Source organism: Lissotriton vulgaris, chromosome 2_1, assembly GCF_964263255.1.
Source record: "Lissotriton vulgaris chromosome 2_1, aLisVul1.2, whole genome shotgun sequence".
NCBI classification, from domain to species: domain Eukaryota; kingdom Metazoa; phylum Chordata; class Amphibia; order Caudata; family Salamandridae; genus Lissotriton; species Lissotriton vulgaris.
In genome coordinates, this window is record NC_141687.1 from 515069115 (window position 1) to 515086149 (window position 17035).

Sequence of the window (17035 nt, forward strand, 5' to 3'; positions counted from 1 at the left end):
AAGATGACACCTGAAAGCAGAGGGGACCAAGTTCGAGACTACTAGCCAGTAGTCAGGTGGCACCAGGAGGGCACCGGATGGTAGTCACCTCGACTAGGTGAGTGGGTGACGCTGTGTTCGCAGATCTCACGGACCAGGAGGCGTTGTCGGCGACCAGGATGGAGGAGCGAGCTGTCCCACGATGGATGAAGCTGTCGGCGTCGCTGGACCCAGGATTGGGCAACAAAGCCTTGGCAAATTCAAGCCCACGCGGTGGACTCAAAATGGCGTCTGGAGTGGACCAGGAGGGTCCGGGGTGCCTCTCTTGAAGAAGGAAGCAAGGGCCAGTCTGGAGCAACCAGACCAGCAGCAGTGATGTCGTCGGGCGTCGTGAAGAAGGCCACAAGCCAGCCGGCTAGTAGCCACACAGCGCGGTGAGCACGCAAAAGCAGAAGGGCCCCACGCAGATCGTGGAGATGCTGGAGGGCTGATCTTCGGTGCTGGAGCTGCTCAGGGTTGGGGCTTCTCTGACCCCAAAGCACTCACCAGTGGAGCACACGGTGGGCTTGTTGCAAAGAAGTCGTGCAGTCTTGGCGATCGTCGGTCCCTCGAGGTCTCGTCGCACTCACAGTTCTCAGCTTTGCTGTAGAGGTGAGTAGAGGTCAGAGGTGCCAGGGAAGCCGGGTCTCGTCGAGCTGGGTCGTCGGATTCGTGAAGAAGGACTTGCAGCAGACAGCAGTGTTCTTAGGATGGTGCCCGCTTGATGCAGGGTGACTACTCCTTAGCCACAAGGGAGAATCTTGAAGAAGAAATCTCGATGTCCTTTCGTAGAAAGTCGTGTCTTGATTCCAAAGATGATCTAATTTGAACAGGGGGCCCGCTCCCATCTTTATACTAAAAAAGGGGGCTGACCCGGTGACTAGGTCCTGCCTATGGGTGGGACTAGGAGGGGGGTGGTTACACCCCTCTTTCATGCCGGACTTTCCCCAGGCCAGGGGCTGGTGTGCCCCTGGAACTGGTTCTGACCGGCCTATGCGTAGTGAGCACCGGGGTGCCACTCAGCAGTCACCTTCCTGTAAAGCCCTGCCTACCCAGGATACACAAAACCATGTCTGGGATGGTGCTAGCACCGCCCCGGACAGGAAACCCTTTGTCCAAGCCTCCCTCGCTGGAAGGACTCCCAGCAGCAGGAGGTCAGACTCGTGTCTGTGGTGGCAGCATCCATTTTGTGGAGCTGAGGCTTTAGTTAACTTTAACCGGGGTTCACAGTTACATACATGTCGTGTCCCTCTAGAAGGGTGGAATGCTAACCCCGTCGCCAGAATTGGCGAGGGGTTAGTATTCCAATTCGTATGACACCTTACTCGACATGTTTTGATAAAGCAATACCAAAGTTAGCATTTAACCGCGAGGATTATAATGCACTTAAGAGTATATGGTATGCGATATCATGGAACAGCTATTAGGACTTGGTTCCGCAAGCTGCAGACAGGCTCAGCTCATGCCAGAGCACCATCTCACACGATTCCAAGCACTCTGCCTTCAGGATTGTTAAGGCCTGCCATAGGAGTGACTGATAGGAATCTCTGTGTCCATTTTAGGGTTAGGTATAGGTATACTACACCTACAGCAAAGGGTGATTACACGACTTTGCCCCAGCTGTCATGCAGCCAGTTGTGTCAAATTTAGGAGGCCAGCCAGGGGTGGCATAATACATGCTGCAGCCCCTGGCAGCCCTGGGTACACCCATGCCCTGAGTTACAGGGTCTGATAGGGTGGCCCAGTACCAATTGGAAATGCACCTAGGGTACATGGAATCCATTTTAAAGAGAGAGCAGTAGGCCTGGGGTCCTGATTGGCAGGGTCCCAGGTCGACTATGTCCAAAACCAGCTAAAACACAGGGCAAAAAAATTGGGGGCAACCATAGTCAGGATGTACCTTCCTACACCCGCTCTGGCCTTTCCTCCACGACCGGCCCCTCAGTTGCCAGAGGCGGAGAAGGAACTAGGAAGGATCCGAGGACCCCCTTGCCCGGCAGTGTGAATCCGAGCAGGATTGGGTGGATGACCTGGAAGACGCCAGCGACCTCGATGTCTCTTCTGACCCAGGGTTTGTCTCTCCCCCCACCCGCGATGGAGGAGAGCGCTTCCTACACGATGGTGCCTCTCCCCAAAGTGGCCCTCAAAACCAGCCTCCTCACTGAGGTGCTCCATACGGCGTCTACTTTGTCAGAGCTGTTGCTTTCTTTTAATGACGCCCATACCGATGACCTCTTGGGCACGTGGTCGCGGCCAGCCACGGGGGCTCAGGTGGATCAAAACCAGGCCAAACGCCACCGCCCGGCATCTGGCCACCCTCCCATTCTGACCACCCATCCCATGCCTGAGAGTCTGGACATCCAGGCCTTGACGTCACAGAGTGCCTTTCCCACGGCTCTGCTGAATAAGGACTCCAAGAAACTAGATCAGTTTGGTAAGCGGTTGTTCTCTTCGGCCAGCTTGGGGCTGCTGTCGGTGAACACCGCCTGCTTGTTGGGCCACTACTCACGCAGTGTGGGATACCGTTGCTCAGGTGTTACCTCAGTGTTCTGAGGAAGGCCAGGTTGTCCTTTCTGAGGCGATTGCTGAAGGAAAGGATGCGGCTAAGTTTGCCATTTGGTGTGGTTTGGACACCGCAGATTCGTTGGGCAGGGCGATGTCTACAACGCTGGTGTTGGGACGTCACGCCTGGTTCTGTTCGACTGGGTTCTCACCTAATGTCCAGGGCTTGCTCATCGATATGCCCTTTGAAGGCACCTGCTTGTTTGGCGATAAGGCCGACAGTGCTTTGGAGCGTTTTAAGGACTCACGGGCCACAGCCAAGTCCTTGGGTCTTTCTGCTAAGAACCCGGCCACTCCTGGTTTTCGTTCCTTTTGTGGCCAGGGCAGAGGCACCCAGGCACGTTCCTCCAACAAGCCTGTGCAGAACCAGCCTCAGCGCGGCAGTGGCTTCTGCAGGGGTGTGTCGGGGAATCAGCGCGTGGGCCAGTCCACCTCCACCCCCGCTGCTCCTTCCTCCAAACCTTCCTAGTTTGAGCTTTGTGGAGCACCCCACACCGGTGGGTGGCAGAATCTGCCACCACCTCCCCCACTGGCGTGATATCACATCGGACAAATCGGTGCTGCAAATAATCCGCAAGGGTTATTCTCTTCCCTTTCAGTCCCCCCGTCCGGCCATGCCACCTCTGTGCCACCACATGTTGGGGGATCATTTGCTTCTTCTCCATCTGGAAGTTACGGCCCTCTTGGCCAAGGGGGCCATCAAGTGCGTTCCCTTGCAGGAATTAAGGAGTGGTTGTTATTCCCACTACTTTCTGGTCCCCAAGAAGGACAAAGGGTGGTCTGCGCCTCATCTTGGACCTCCGGGACGTCAATCACTTCCTCTGGAAGGAGAAATTCAAAATGCTGACTCTGGCTCAGGTCCTGGCTGTCCTTGACCCTGGAGACTGGATGGTAGCATTGGACTTGCAGGACGCTTATTTTCACATCCTCGTCCTGCTAGCCCACCGGCTTTATCTGCGGTTTACGGTAGGCCAGGAGCATTTTCAGTTGCCGTGCTCCCCTTCGGCCTTACCAGCGCCCCTCGTGTGTTCACGAAAGTGATGGCGGTGGTCGCAGCTCACCTGCGCAGGTTAGGGATGTCAGTCTTCCCCTACCTAGACAATTGTTGAAGGAGGGCTCCCCCCAAACAGTCGTCAGCCACCTTCAGACTACGGCCGACCTCCTGCATCTGCTGGGGTTCTCCATGAATGTGCCGAAATCGCACCTGAGTCCCTCGCAGAAGCTCCCCTTCATCGGAGCGGTTCTGGATTCGACGCTGTTTCGGGTTTATACCCCCGAGCAGCGAGTCCGGGAAATTCAGGCTATGATTCCGATCTTTCGGCCTCTATCCCGGGTTTCAGTCAGGTTGACTCTCCAGTTTCTGGGCCTGATGGCCTCCTGCATCCTGCTAGTGACACATGGCAGATGGCATATGCGGACTCTGCAGTGGGACGTGAAGTTCCAGTGGACCCAGCATCAGGGCAACTTGTCCGATCACGTCCAGATCTCGGAGGGCACTGCTCAACAATTGCGGTGGTGGCTCACAAATCGCGATTGGGTCAATGGCAGATCCCTCTCCCTTCCCCAGCCGGAGCAAACAGTGGTGATTGATGCGTCCCTCCTGGATGGGGAGGCCACTTGGGAGAGGCGGAAATCAGAGGCCTCTGGTCTCCGGCGGAGTCCCGGCTCCATATCAACCATTTGGAGCTGCGGACGATCCGACTTGAACTGAAGGCATTCCTTCCCTCTGTCCGGGGAAGTGTGGTGCAGGTGTTCAGAGACAACATCACTGCCATGTGGTATTGCAACAAACAGGGCGTGTGGGGTCCTGGACCCTCTGGACATGACTAGAACATCAAGGCATTACCTTGGTGGTTCAACACCTGGCAGGTTCTCTGAATGCCAGGGCGGACGAACTCAGCCGGCAGTGCTTGATGGATCACGAATGGCGTCTGAACTCTGACGTGGCGCAAGGTCTCTTTCTGCAGTGGGGAGAGCCTCGGTTAGATCTATTCGCCACGAAGAGAACTCACAATGTCATCAGTTCTGCGCGTTGGAATTTCCAAGGCGGCACTCGCTCGGCGACGCTTTTCATCACGAGTGGAGTTGCGGTGTGTTGTACGCTTTTCCGCCTATACCACTTCTGCCCAGAGTGCTGAAGAAGATCAGGCGCAACCAGGCCCAAGTCATCCTTGTGGCTCCAGATTGGGCACGAAGATACTGGTATCCCGAGCTAGTCAGCATGGCGGTCGCTCCTCTGATCTGTCTGCCTCTGCGGGAGGGTCTTCTGTCTCAGCAGCAGGGGACGGTCCTTCACCCAAAACCTGTCCAGCCTCCACCTCCATGCGTGGAGATTGAGCGGTGACAGTTGACAGTTTTCAACCTTCCTCCCAAAGTCTGTGATGTTATTTTGGTAGCCAGGCGTCCCTGCACTAAATAGGTATACGCCTGCAGGGGGAACAAATTTGTGGCATGGTGCACAGCAAAGGCTGTTGATCCCCTTTCGGCCTTTCTTTCTTAGGTCCTTCTGTTTCTTCTATCTTTGGCCCAGAAGGGCTCTCTGCTCTGGGCTCTCCCAAAGGTTATCTTTCGGCCATCTCCCCCTTTCTGCGGCTTCCAGATCAGCCTTCTCTTTTTAAGTCCCCAGTTGTTTACCGGTTCCTCAAAGGCATTACGCATACATTTCCACCCGTGCCTTTCATAATGTCTCAGTGGGACTTGAATCTTGTCTTGACCTTTCTGATGTGCGCTCCCTTTGAGTCCCTTCATAATTGACCCTTACGTCTTCTCTCTCTCAAGACGGCTTTCCTGGTAGCTATCACCTCAGCCAGGAGGGTGAGTGAGCTCCAGGCTCTCTCTTCTAAACCTCCTTTCCTCTCTGTTCATCCGGACAAGGTGGTTCTGAGGACCCGTCCTTCTTTCTTGCCTACGGTTGTCACGCCCTTCCACATCGGGCAGACCATCACTTTGCCCACCTTCTTTCTGCCTCAGCATCCCTCTAGGGAGGAGGAGAGGCTCCACCGCCTGGACCCAAAACGGGTGCTCGCTTTTTATCTGCAGTGTACACAACATTTCCCGGTGGATGACCAACTCTTTGTTGGATACGTGGGTGCCAAAAAAGGCCGGGCTGTGCACAAGCGGACCATCTTCCGGTGGGTCGTTCTGTGCATCAAAGCATGTTACTCCTTGGCTAAGAAGGAGCCTCCTCTGGGGCTGCGTGTCCATTCCACCAGGGCAACGGCAGCCACTACTGCCATGGGACCCGGCGTTCCCTTGCAGGACATTAGTCAGGCAGCTATGTGGGCCGCTCTGCACACGTTTACCAAGCAGTACTACCTTGACAGTCAGGTCCGAGGAGAAGGCTTCTTTGGCCTGTCTGTGCTCCGTGACTTTCTTGTTTAATTTGTTTGCAGACCCACCACCGGGGTCGGTATTGCTGGGGATCTACTCTAAGGTAAGGAATCTATCACTAACGTGTCTCTTTCAGATGCACAAGTTACTACTTGTGTAACGATTTGTCTGTAAGAGACATTAGTTGGTGATAGATTCCTTACCGCCCAACCCATCCGCCCCGTTCTGCGAACTGATTACAAGGGTTAAGGTCATTCCTTTCAGGGCCCTAGTTTTATGCACCAATGGTCAGTATCTTGCATGGTTCTGCATTCCTGGCGTGGAAAGTCGTGTACAGAACTGACGTCAGCACACATGGGTGGCGCCTAAGAAGTCTCTATGACGTCATCTCGCCGCTTAGGACGCCAGTGACGGACGAGGAGCCGCAGGACCCCACCTACTGACGCGCAGGGGTAATGCTAAGCAAAACTTTCTTGATCCGGTCTGACGCCTGGGGATATTCTAAGGTAAGGAATCTATCACTAACTAATGGCTCTTACAGATATATTGTTACACAGTAGTAGCTTGTGCATTGGGTATCTTGTCCAAGATGGAGAGTATGAGTTGCATGTTATTGGCATAGGAGAAGATGTTACGGGTGTGTGGATGACGTTGACCAGAGTGATCATGTGTGCGTTGGACAGAGTGAAGCTGGACCATAAACCTTGAGGCACTCCGCAGATTCATTTGCAGGCCTCCAGGGAGTATGGTGCCAGGCAGACAGTTTGTATTCGGTCTGCTAAGAAAGAGCAGATCCAGCTGAGAATAGGTCCTTGGATGTTAATCTTGTGCGGGCGACCTGATGAAGATGGGGTGTGCGACAGTATAAAATGAGAGGTCCAGGAGAATGAGGGCTGCTGTGTCTCCTCTGTCAAGAATCATGTGGATGTCACCTGTGGCGACAATGTGCAGTTTTTGTACTGTGGTTCGGCCTGAATTTAGACTCCGTGGCGTTGAGGAGCGGGGGTTATGGATGTTTTCAATGAGGAGCTGGTTGATTAATTTCTTTAAGACCTTTGCCCGGTATTGTAGGAGGGAGATAAGTTTTTATTTGGAAACACATGGGTAAATCCACAGGTGGTTTCTTAAGCAGGGGCATGACAGTGGCATGTTCCCAGTTGTACTTATAATGTAGCTGAATCGATGGAGGCATTAAAGATAGGTGTTAGTGCTTCGCTGTTTTGTAGGAAACCTTTGGTGAAGGTGTAGTGGGGGCCCAAGTGGAGGATCTTCATAGTAGCAGCGATTTTGACAGTGGTTATGGCGTGCCACGAGATCAGGGTTTGTTCTTCAGACATGATCGGAAGTTGAGTTGCGACAGTTATGGGGTCTGGTTGAGGGTCAAAGTCACCATATTTTGAGGTGATTTTGTTACAGAAGAATTCAGAGAGCTTGTTGCAAAGGTCAGCAAAGGAGGGGGTGATGTTGGTTGAGGTTGCAGGAGGCGTAGCGAAAACTTTGATGATTGCAAAGATTTAATTGCTGATGTAAGTAACTGTGCCAATGCGAACTCCGAGAACTATGCGCTTGGTGTTCCATATCTGCTTGTGGTAACATCTTAGGGCTGATTTGAAATGGCTTTTTCTGTTGTTTCTTTACTTGTTCTCCATTTGCGTGCCTGATTCTTCAGCCTGAGTTAATCTCTTTAGCAGCTGGCCTGTGGTCGGGCTCCTGCAAATGGGTTGCACTTTATAGGAGCTGGGGTGTCTGTGCATGCAATAAAACAACTTTTAGGTTCTTGATGGCTTACAGCAAGTTTCTGTTGTGCTCCGACCAGTGCATGGAGAGGGCAGAAGCTCACATCCTCTGTGATGTTTTCCCAGCTGCAGGTTCTGACAGTAGTAAGTCTGTGGTGGTAAGGAATGTGTATGCTGAAACTGACAAGGGCGTGGTCTGTCCTGGTCATAGCTGCTGGCTTGCTGATAGTGACGTTGCTATTTGTGGTGAAAATCAGGTTATAGGTGTTCGACAGTGTGGGTGGGTTCAGTTACCTGCTAGGTGAAGCCAAAGTTTGTGAGGTTTTATAGAACGGCCATAGAGTTTGTGTTGGTGTGGTCTTCTAGGTGAAAGTAAAGGACTCCGAGGAGGATGAAGGTGCCGGCTTTGATGATGAGGTGTTCATCGAAGTTCCTAATGTTACTGCCGAAATTGGTTCAGAGACTTGGTGGTCTGTACATCAGGCTCCCGCCCTGGGAGAACTTGCTGGCTATATGTATCGTGAACGCAAGATGTTCAATGCAGCTGGTGGGGTTGTCAGTTGAGGTGGTGCAGCTGATCGTATCTTTGAATAGGATGGGGACTCCACCTCCAGGCCTGTGCTGACTGTCGTGTGTGGCGATCTTGTAGCCTGCTGGAATGGCTGTAGCGATGTCTAGTGCAGACCTAGTGTTCAACCATGTTTTTGTAGCGATGTCTAGTGCAGACCTAGTGTTCAACCATGTTTTTGTGTGGAAGAACATGTCTGTAGCACGGTCGTGCGGTAGGTCCTATATCTCCGTGGCGTGTTTGGTGAGCTTGCAGGCGTTGAAGGGCATGCATGAACGTGAGTGTGTTGTGTTGTGTGGACAGCGTTTTGTCTGTATGAGTGTGAGCAGGTGGCTGGTTTTTATGAGTGTGAGTGATCTACGTGCTATTGGTGCGGGATAGTTGGGTACAGGGTGTGGGAGAGTGCATGAAAGCTTGTGAGAGGCATATGTGAACACTCCTTCCATGTAGGGAGGTGTGGCAGCAATGCGGGTAACAGGAGCCAAGGTTGAGCACGGAGGAGCGTGGCAGAGTAGCAGTGGGTAGGAGGAGAACCAAGGTTCCTGGACTGAGTACAGCCATGGCATGGATGGGCGCAGACCGGATTGCCTTTGGCACACTTAGTGTGCCAGCGGTGCATCCGTGATGCAACCACAGTAAGTCTTGGTAGCATGGAGGAGTGCAGGGTGAATTGGGCAGGAAAAACACCTATTCGCAAGTTGGGAAATCTACAGTTAGAAGTCTCTATCAGAAGAACAGCTTACTTAACTTCAGTTATGCCTGTTCTGGTAGAGACTGTCTCTCTGTACAGATTCCTCACTGACTCTCCCTCCTCCCCATTCTGTGAAATGGACTCATACAGTCCAATATTAGGATGGCATTTGATTTCAATGGCTCCACTTCCGACAGGGCAGATGGAGATCAGAAGGAAACTGACATCAGCATGCAGAGGTGACTGATATATAGAGCCCCCAGCGTCATATCCGGAAAGGACTGACCTGACGTGCTGCTGCACTATGCCACCTGTCGTTGTGTTAGGGAATTGCTTTAAAGTTTCCAGATTCAGTATGGCTCCTGATGAAATTCACACGATAAGGAATCTGCATTTAGAGTTTGTACCAGAAAAGGCGTTTCTGAAGATAACTCGTTCTTTTGTAACATTTCAGCAGCAGAGGCCCAGGCGTGGTGTGAAGTATCTTGCAGGAAAATGTAATGCAAAATGCAAAGAAGAAAAACACATTTATATTACTCTAGTGGCAGACATTGGCCTATGCCTTCCTTCAAAGTGCAAATGACACAACATGAACTGTAGGACAACAAATATTAAATTGAAAAACACAAGTACCCGTAACTTACATTGCATTGGCATGTTTTCTTTGTTGTTCTTTTCAACTTGTAATGCTTTAATGTAGATATTTAAACTGAAATTTTAAAGAGCCCAAATAACAAAATGTCTGTTTTTTTCCTCAGGCTTTGGTTGGTGAAAAAGCCTGTTATCAGTCTATTTGCAGCTATGGCGGTCAAATCTTCTATTTGGGAACAAAGGTAAATATTGTTCATTTGATAGCAAATTTTCTGAACGTAAATTTCGGTCTGGGCAAGAGGTAGTTTTCAATATGCCTTTTGTAAATACAAGGAAAGCCTAAATTAAAAATATGTACGTCTATACTTCGAGAGGCCTTGGGTCAGCCCATTTCATCCATTGGTCTATGTGATAACATTGTTGTCCAAGCATCTTTTTACAAAAACGACTTATCAAAAACATCATTTACAGTAACATAGTGTTCATAGCATGCTTGGATGTGATTACACTTGCTCTGCATACTCCTGCCTTATAGTTGGGCATGGACTGTTGCAACTTGTTGTTCTTCAAATAAATCTTTTGAGTCACTAGGTCTTGGTAATTACTCCTCTTGTCTTGTATGCACATGGATACGGACTCTTTTTGATTGTTTTTTCCTGCTACCTAATTCCGACCTGTATCATCATTGTTCCCAGTGTTGACGTGTTAAACGCTGACCATTGCGGCACCCGAGCCCATTGTCTTTCTTTCCCATCATCAAATAACCAGGCCCCTCGGGGCACACCTGCCCTTCTGGACATTGCATCTCGTTACCGATGCTGGAATGTGGATGCGTTGAAGGTAAAGGAACAGACACCTTTCAAAGAATACCGTGCCATTCAAAGTACCCTTGGGTCGACCACCACAATATATGTAACATGTGCCTCTAATCAGAGTACGATGAGATTCACTGCTACTTTTGTTAAGACTTCAGGAGTAAAAAGACCGTTTGTCAGAGAAGAGATAGGCGAGGGCCCACAACAAAATGTATTGTTCATCCTCTGAGACGTGGGGCATCTATGGCAATGAAGACCTGCTCAGTGCAGAAGAAGAATCTGGTGAGCCACCTGATCTTCCAGTCCACCAACTCAGTGCCAAGATCATTGGATCCGACTCCTCAGTGCCCTACGAAAAAAAGTGACAAAGTCTGGTACAAAGGCTTTTGTCACTTTTCTAGCTTGATGTGGATGGTACTATGCTAATCCTATGCTTAAAAACATTTCTAGAAAAACAGACATTTGAGGTGAGCAATTTTAGTGTCCGCTATATCGGTGACTGTTTCCTCTCCATCCGTTCCCTACTTCCTTTTTTGTGTAAGTTATGCGGCACCCTCAGCCTGAAAAGGTGTTGCTTTGAGATGTGTGTGTGTGTGTGTGTAGCATAAACATGTGCATACATAAGTGTGTGTTTGTTTTTATTATTTAATTATGGTTTTGATTATTTTTATTTGGGCGGGGAGTCACCGCTTTAATTTACTTATACAATTTTGTTTTTATATGTGCCATTTGCACATGTCTCATATATCTCTCTCTCTCTATATGTATATATATATCTCCTAGTGGCGGTCGCCAATAGGTAGTTCTAGTTCCGCCAGCTGTTCAATAGGCAAAGCATTTTTTCTGTGTCTAATAATGATGACACCGTTTGACGAATCTCTGTGAAGCTTTTCAAAAGGTGCTACTTTTGACTAATTTTTACATGGAAAGTTTTGGGGTGATCCGTCAAGCGTGACCAGAGGGGAAAAAAGGGGGGGAGGGCACAACGTGAAATCTCCATGCATTTTCCATAGACTTCTTTAAGACGGGCTACAGGAAGAACGGTAGTACAGATTCACACCAAATTTGGCAGGAAGCTAGATTTGGTACGTAGGTTGTGCTCTGTGTGATTTGGTGAATATTATTGTATATCTGGACAGTTGGGTCTGCGAGAGACACGAGAGACTCTTGCTGGAGCATCAACTAAAAATTGGAGTGTTCTGGTTGGGCCATTCACTCCTGTGGGAGTCAGACTCCTGCGGGAGCAAGTGCTCTCATTGGCTGCCAGCAAACATGAGAAAAGCTTTGCTGGCAGCCATTACAGGACTCTGCAACTTAGTGACTTAGTCCTTTGTCCTGAAATAAAAAAAGAAAAATATTAATAGGGGTCATGGCAGGGATACCCTGACCCCATGGGGCCGAAAACCCAAAGAAATTGACAAAACAAATGCTGCGATCTGCTTTTTTGAAATGAGTGGCCCTGGAGGATGGGGTCACCAGAGCCTAACGAGGCTTGGGGAGAGGGGGGGATTATATCAAAGAGGGGGAACAGGGGTTGGACAATTTTTTACGGGGTCCAATGTACATGTCCTATGACGTAGAAAGCAACAAAGATTGTACAGAGTTCCCCAAAAGGAATTTAACTAGATTAACTCATTAGAACCTCTCTCTTAAGGGGTGTGATAGAGCAGGGAAAGTGGAAGTCCCTTATCGGAATCAAGGATGCCTCACACAAGTCAAAGGCCGGATGACTACTGTCACCCCACCCGATGATTGTCCAGTGTCCAGTGTCATCATTGGCTATCCGGCTCCTACGGCAGGCTGGCGATGCAATGCCCGTCGGGCAGCACAAAAGTGCTGCACTTTAGCGGAGATCTTTTATTCCTTTAGCCAATGAGTGCATGTGTGTGAGGGACCTGGGGAGTGCAATAAGTGAGCGTGAGTGAGGTTTAAAAAAGGTCAGTAGAGTCCAATAGGGGAAACTTTAATAGCATGGCTCACTGCCTTATTAAAATACGTGAAAAGGTGAGGGGTATCAAGGCGTGACGGTTAGGGTAATCAAGCCTTATTCAACCCTCAGTCCAGGTGTGGTCGACATGTTTCTTGCCTCTAAGGCAATTCATCAGGACCAATTGCTCATAAAATTGCTAATGGATTCCCCAATAATTAAGGAATCAAGTATACGACCTGTAAAGTGTCGCAGAATCAACCCTTCATTGAGGCCCTCCCTGGGACCGCAGTCCCTGGTTGGATGTCCCACCGGCTGACCTGGTGGGGCCAGTGCTATGTGGTTGGCACCTGACTAGCTGCTGGCAAGGCGTGCAATCACCTACCCCGCCCACATCGGTGCTGCCGCAGGATCGCCGGACAAGGGGGGGGGATTGCCAACCCATCCCTTTTATTGAAATGAGTGGCCTGGTTAATGGGTTCGGGGGTGGATTTTCGTATTGTAATTATACATCTGATAGAGACATCTAGCCGCAGATTCCTTAAATTAGAATATCCCCCCAGGCGTCAGACTGGATCCAGAAAATCTTCTTTCCAGGAGGCGTCGTCGCCCAGCTCCGTCCTGACGGCGTCCACGGAAGTGACATCAATGGAGCTATATAAGCCCCTCCCGGCATTTTTCCTCTTTTCCACATCCGAACACGGATCCGGGAAAGTAATACCTCGGGCCTGTTGTTGTTTCTTACAGGCCTTTTCAGGGCCCTTTTGCATCCAGGAACAGTGTGTCGATGCCCCTTGTGGGCTTTAAACCATGCCGGTCCTGCTCGCGACAGATGCCGGCGATGGACCGTCACCAACTATGTATATGGTGCTTGGGAGAGCACCATGACTCCGTCAAGTGCGACGTTTGCTGCCAGCTGCGGACGCAATCACTGCGGGAATGCCACATGACGCTGCTGTCTGCCCAGATGTCCCGAACGGACCCCTCGCAACACAGGTCTCCTTCTCCAGCAGATTCGTCCACGCGGTGGGGCCGGTTCCGGCACCGTCGCCATCATTCACCTACCTCAGGTAAGCATTTCCCCCCTCCCTGGCGCCCCTATGGGCCCTTTAGGATGGGTAGGGACTCCGGTTAAGCATTTGCCCACTCTGTGGTGCACCTCTGGGCCCCATAGGGGGGTGGGGTTGGGACTCCGGTTGGGACACCGCAGTGGGTTTACCCTCGGCTCCAACCGAGTGCTCTGACTCTGACACCAGAGTTGCCACAACGTCGGGACACGGCCCGGAGGGGCATCCCTCGATGTCTAGCCCTTCCATAGCGCTGTTGCACAGCCTTCCGAGACTGCCTGCGGCATCGCTGGAGGTGGCTGCGGCGCGGTGCATGCCACCGCTTCAGCGTACTCTCTTCTGCAGGTTTCTACCTTGGGGAATGTTGAGTCTGCGCCGGTCCGACTCTGAGCAGTCGTGGCCTTTTCGGAGGCCGACGTCGGCTCGACTCAGACGGTCAGGACCTCTTCGGAGGTCACCGATGCCGGCTCAACTCCAGGAGTCGAGGCCTTCTGAGGTTGCCGGCTGGACTTGAGAAGTCAAGGCCTTTTCGGAGGTTGCCGACGCCGGCTCAACTCGCGGAGTCGAGACCTCTTCGGAGGTCGCCAACAAACTTTTCGGAGGTCGCCGAAGCTTGCTGGGCCTCTTCGGAGGTCACCGACGCCGGCTCGACTCCAGGAGTCGAGGCCTTCAGAGGTCGCCGGCTCGACTCGAGGGGTCGAAGTCTTTTCGGCGACGATGGCTCGACTCGAAGTCAAGGCCTTTTCGGAGGTTGCCGACGCTGGCTCGACTCACGACCTCTTTGGAGGTCGCCGACGCTTGCTCCACTCCACCAGTCGGGGCCTCTTCGGAGGTCTCAGACGCCAGTTCGACGTCGCCACGACGCCGGTATCGTCTCCAGCTTTAGTGGTGGAGGATGTGGTCCCGTAGGGTTCACCACCCCCTGAGTCTTTTCACTGATCTCCAGAGCAGGTGCCAGCGGAACATTGCCCTACTCATCCTGCTGCTGAGCCTCTATTAGGTGGCCATTTTAGCTTGCGTCCATCAACTACTGATGACTTGTTTTCACCGCCTCGCAGGGCCACAGAGGCTAGTGGGACATTCATCAGGGCTGCAGACATTTTAAGGATGGAGCCGCCCTCAGTATCTAGTCCTTAGGAGCCTTTGCTGGATATTCTCCACCACGGCGCGGGGAACATGGAACCATTGTTAGCTTTTGCGGAGTCATTGTTTGACATTCTTCTCGGAACATGGGCACGGCCCTCCTCGGGGGACCCCATGGATCGTGCTGTGGCACATCGGCCGGGCTGTTCCCACTGAACTCGCCAGTTTGACCCTCCATCCTGGAGCTGGAGGACTTGTGCTTCAGGCAGCTCTCTTTGTGACTACTGTTCCGTTGCATTCTCCCACTCTGGAGTCTTGGTGGTTGGAGTCATATGGCCGCGATGTGTTTGCATCTGCCAGCTCGGGACTCCGGTCCCTCAACATGTTGTGTGTATTTGCTCGGGCTACTTTAGCCCTTTAGGATGCTTTTGACCGGCTCCTCCCTTCCTTTCCGGGGATCTCTCGTGCCAATCAGGCCCACCTGATCAGTGATGACCATGATATGGTGCACTTTTCAGTTCGGTCTGCCATGAACACCACGGACACGGTGGGTCATACTATGGTCAGATCGGTTGTCATGGTGGCATTTTCCCAGAGCATGTTCAGGAGCGGCTTAAAGATATACCATTTATTGGGGTCACTCGTTTTGAAACCCATGCTGATTTGGCGGTCAGGCGCCTCCTGTATATGTGTCTCTTTTCTTTTACCCATTATTTACTAATCCTGGTACAGCTGGTTATGCTGTGTTTACCTTTCTTTTGAGCCTCTGCCTTCGAACTTGGCTCAAGAGGGACCCTTCTTTTGTAGGGTTGTGCCTTACCCTATGTGGGGTATTTGTTAGCAATCATATTGCTACTCTTATTTGCCCAGGAACTTTGGCACTAGCTGACTCTTCCTACTATTGTAGGATGTCTCCACTGGTGAGTTCCATAAGATTGGTTTCTCTGCAAGGGTCGTCTCGACAACAACTCTCATAACAGCAAGGAACTCTTCAACATCGTTAAAGAATTCACCAACCCCACCGCAGCATCCAACGACATCACTCCCTCCCAAGACCTCTGCGACGCGTTATCCTCCTTCTTCTACAACAAAATTGCCGACATCCACAACAGCTTCGAGAATACTCCCAACGATCTACCCTCCCCACCCCCCTCAGATCCTACTCCGCCAACTAACAACCTCAGCGCCTGGAACCCAATCACCACTGAAGACACCATTCGCCTCATGAACTCTATCCACTCTGGCTCGGCCACCGACCCCTGCCCCCACCACATCTTCAACAAAGCTGACTCCGTCATCGCACCCCATCTCCGCGATGTCATCAACTGCTCGTTCAACTCTGCCTCCTTTCCAGAAAGCTGGAAACACACCGAACTCAGCGCCCTTCTGAAGAAACCCACAGCAGACCCTTCTGAACTTAAAAACTACCGACCCATATCCCTCCTCCCTTTCCCGGCCAAAGTCATCGAGAAAGCCGTCAACAGCCAACTCGCTGCCTTCCTCGAATCCAACAACTCCCTTGATCCATCTCAATCCGGGTTTCGAGCCAAACACAGCACCGAAACCGCCCTCATTGCAGCAACCGACGACATCCGAACACTCCTGGACAACGGAGAAACAGTGGCCCTCATCCTACTCGACCTATCCGCCTCTTTCGACACAGTCTGCCACAGTACCCTTATACATCGCCTCAGCAACATCGGCATACAAGGAAAAGCCTTGGACTGGATCATCTCATTCCTCGCTGGGAGAACTCAAAGAGTCCGACTTCCACCATTCTACTCAAAGGCCACCGAAGTCATCTGCGGCGTACCACAAGGATCATCACTCAGTCCCACCCTCTTCAACGTCTACATGAGTCCTCTCGCCTCCATCGCGCGTCAACACAACCTTAACATCATCTCTTACGCCGACGACACCCAGTTAATCCTTTCCCTCACCAAAGACCCCAACACCGCCAAAACCAACCTTCACGAAGGCATGAAAGAAGTAGCCGAATGGATGAAACATAGCTGCCTTAAACTCAACTCAGACAAAACGGAGGTGCTTGTGAGAAGGTGGCCTGATATGCAGTGCTCACTATTCTAGTGAACACTATGTATCAGTCCAGCAACCCTTATTGATGATTGGTTGTAAGTCAACCTTATAGACCAGCTATCCTAGTAGCGTGGATACGAGCAGTCTACGGCTAAAGACTCGAGAGGGCGTGTTAAGCCAGCTGTTTACCACACATATACCCCTTGAACACCAAGTGAAAGGACACCACACAAGTGTTATGAAAATAAACAAGTTATTTATTAAGCTTCACAACAGCCCTGTACTCTTTATGAGGACAGGGTACTAAGCACAAAACAAAACTCTTACGAAAATACTTAAGTTAGCACAGTATATACAAATGCCCGAGGGGCACGGAAAACCATATACTCTGAAAGTGGAATGCGAAATTACTAGCAGGTAAGTACAGTACTAATAGGCTTTGGAATCGCTAGATCTTGACTATAGAATCTTCAGATTACTTCTAGGAGACCCAGGGGACTCGGGTGCAGAGTGTGCACTCTCACGCGTGATGCGGGACAAAGTCTATGGTAGCTAGTAAAGACAAAGTTAGTGTTCTCGGGCGAACCCGACCTGGTAGGAGGAAAACGAA

General features: G+C 51.1%; 1 protein-coding gene across 1 annotated transcript in view; it reads left to right on the forward strand.

Moving 5' to 3' along the window:
* Nucleotides 1–17035, forward strand: part of VPS8 (VPS8 subunit of CORVET complex) — a 1704823-nt gene that overhangs the window by 312710 nt on the left and 1375078 nt on the right. Inside the window, exon 15 of the mRNA XM_086955430.1 lies at nt 9664–9738. Within this exon, the coding sequence (XP_086811556.1) occupies nt 9664–9738 (75 nt within the window). The remainder of the gene's footprint in view (nt 1–9663; nt 9739–17035) is intronic.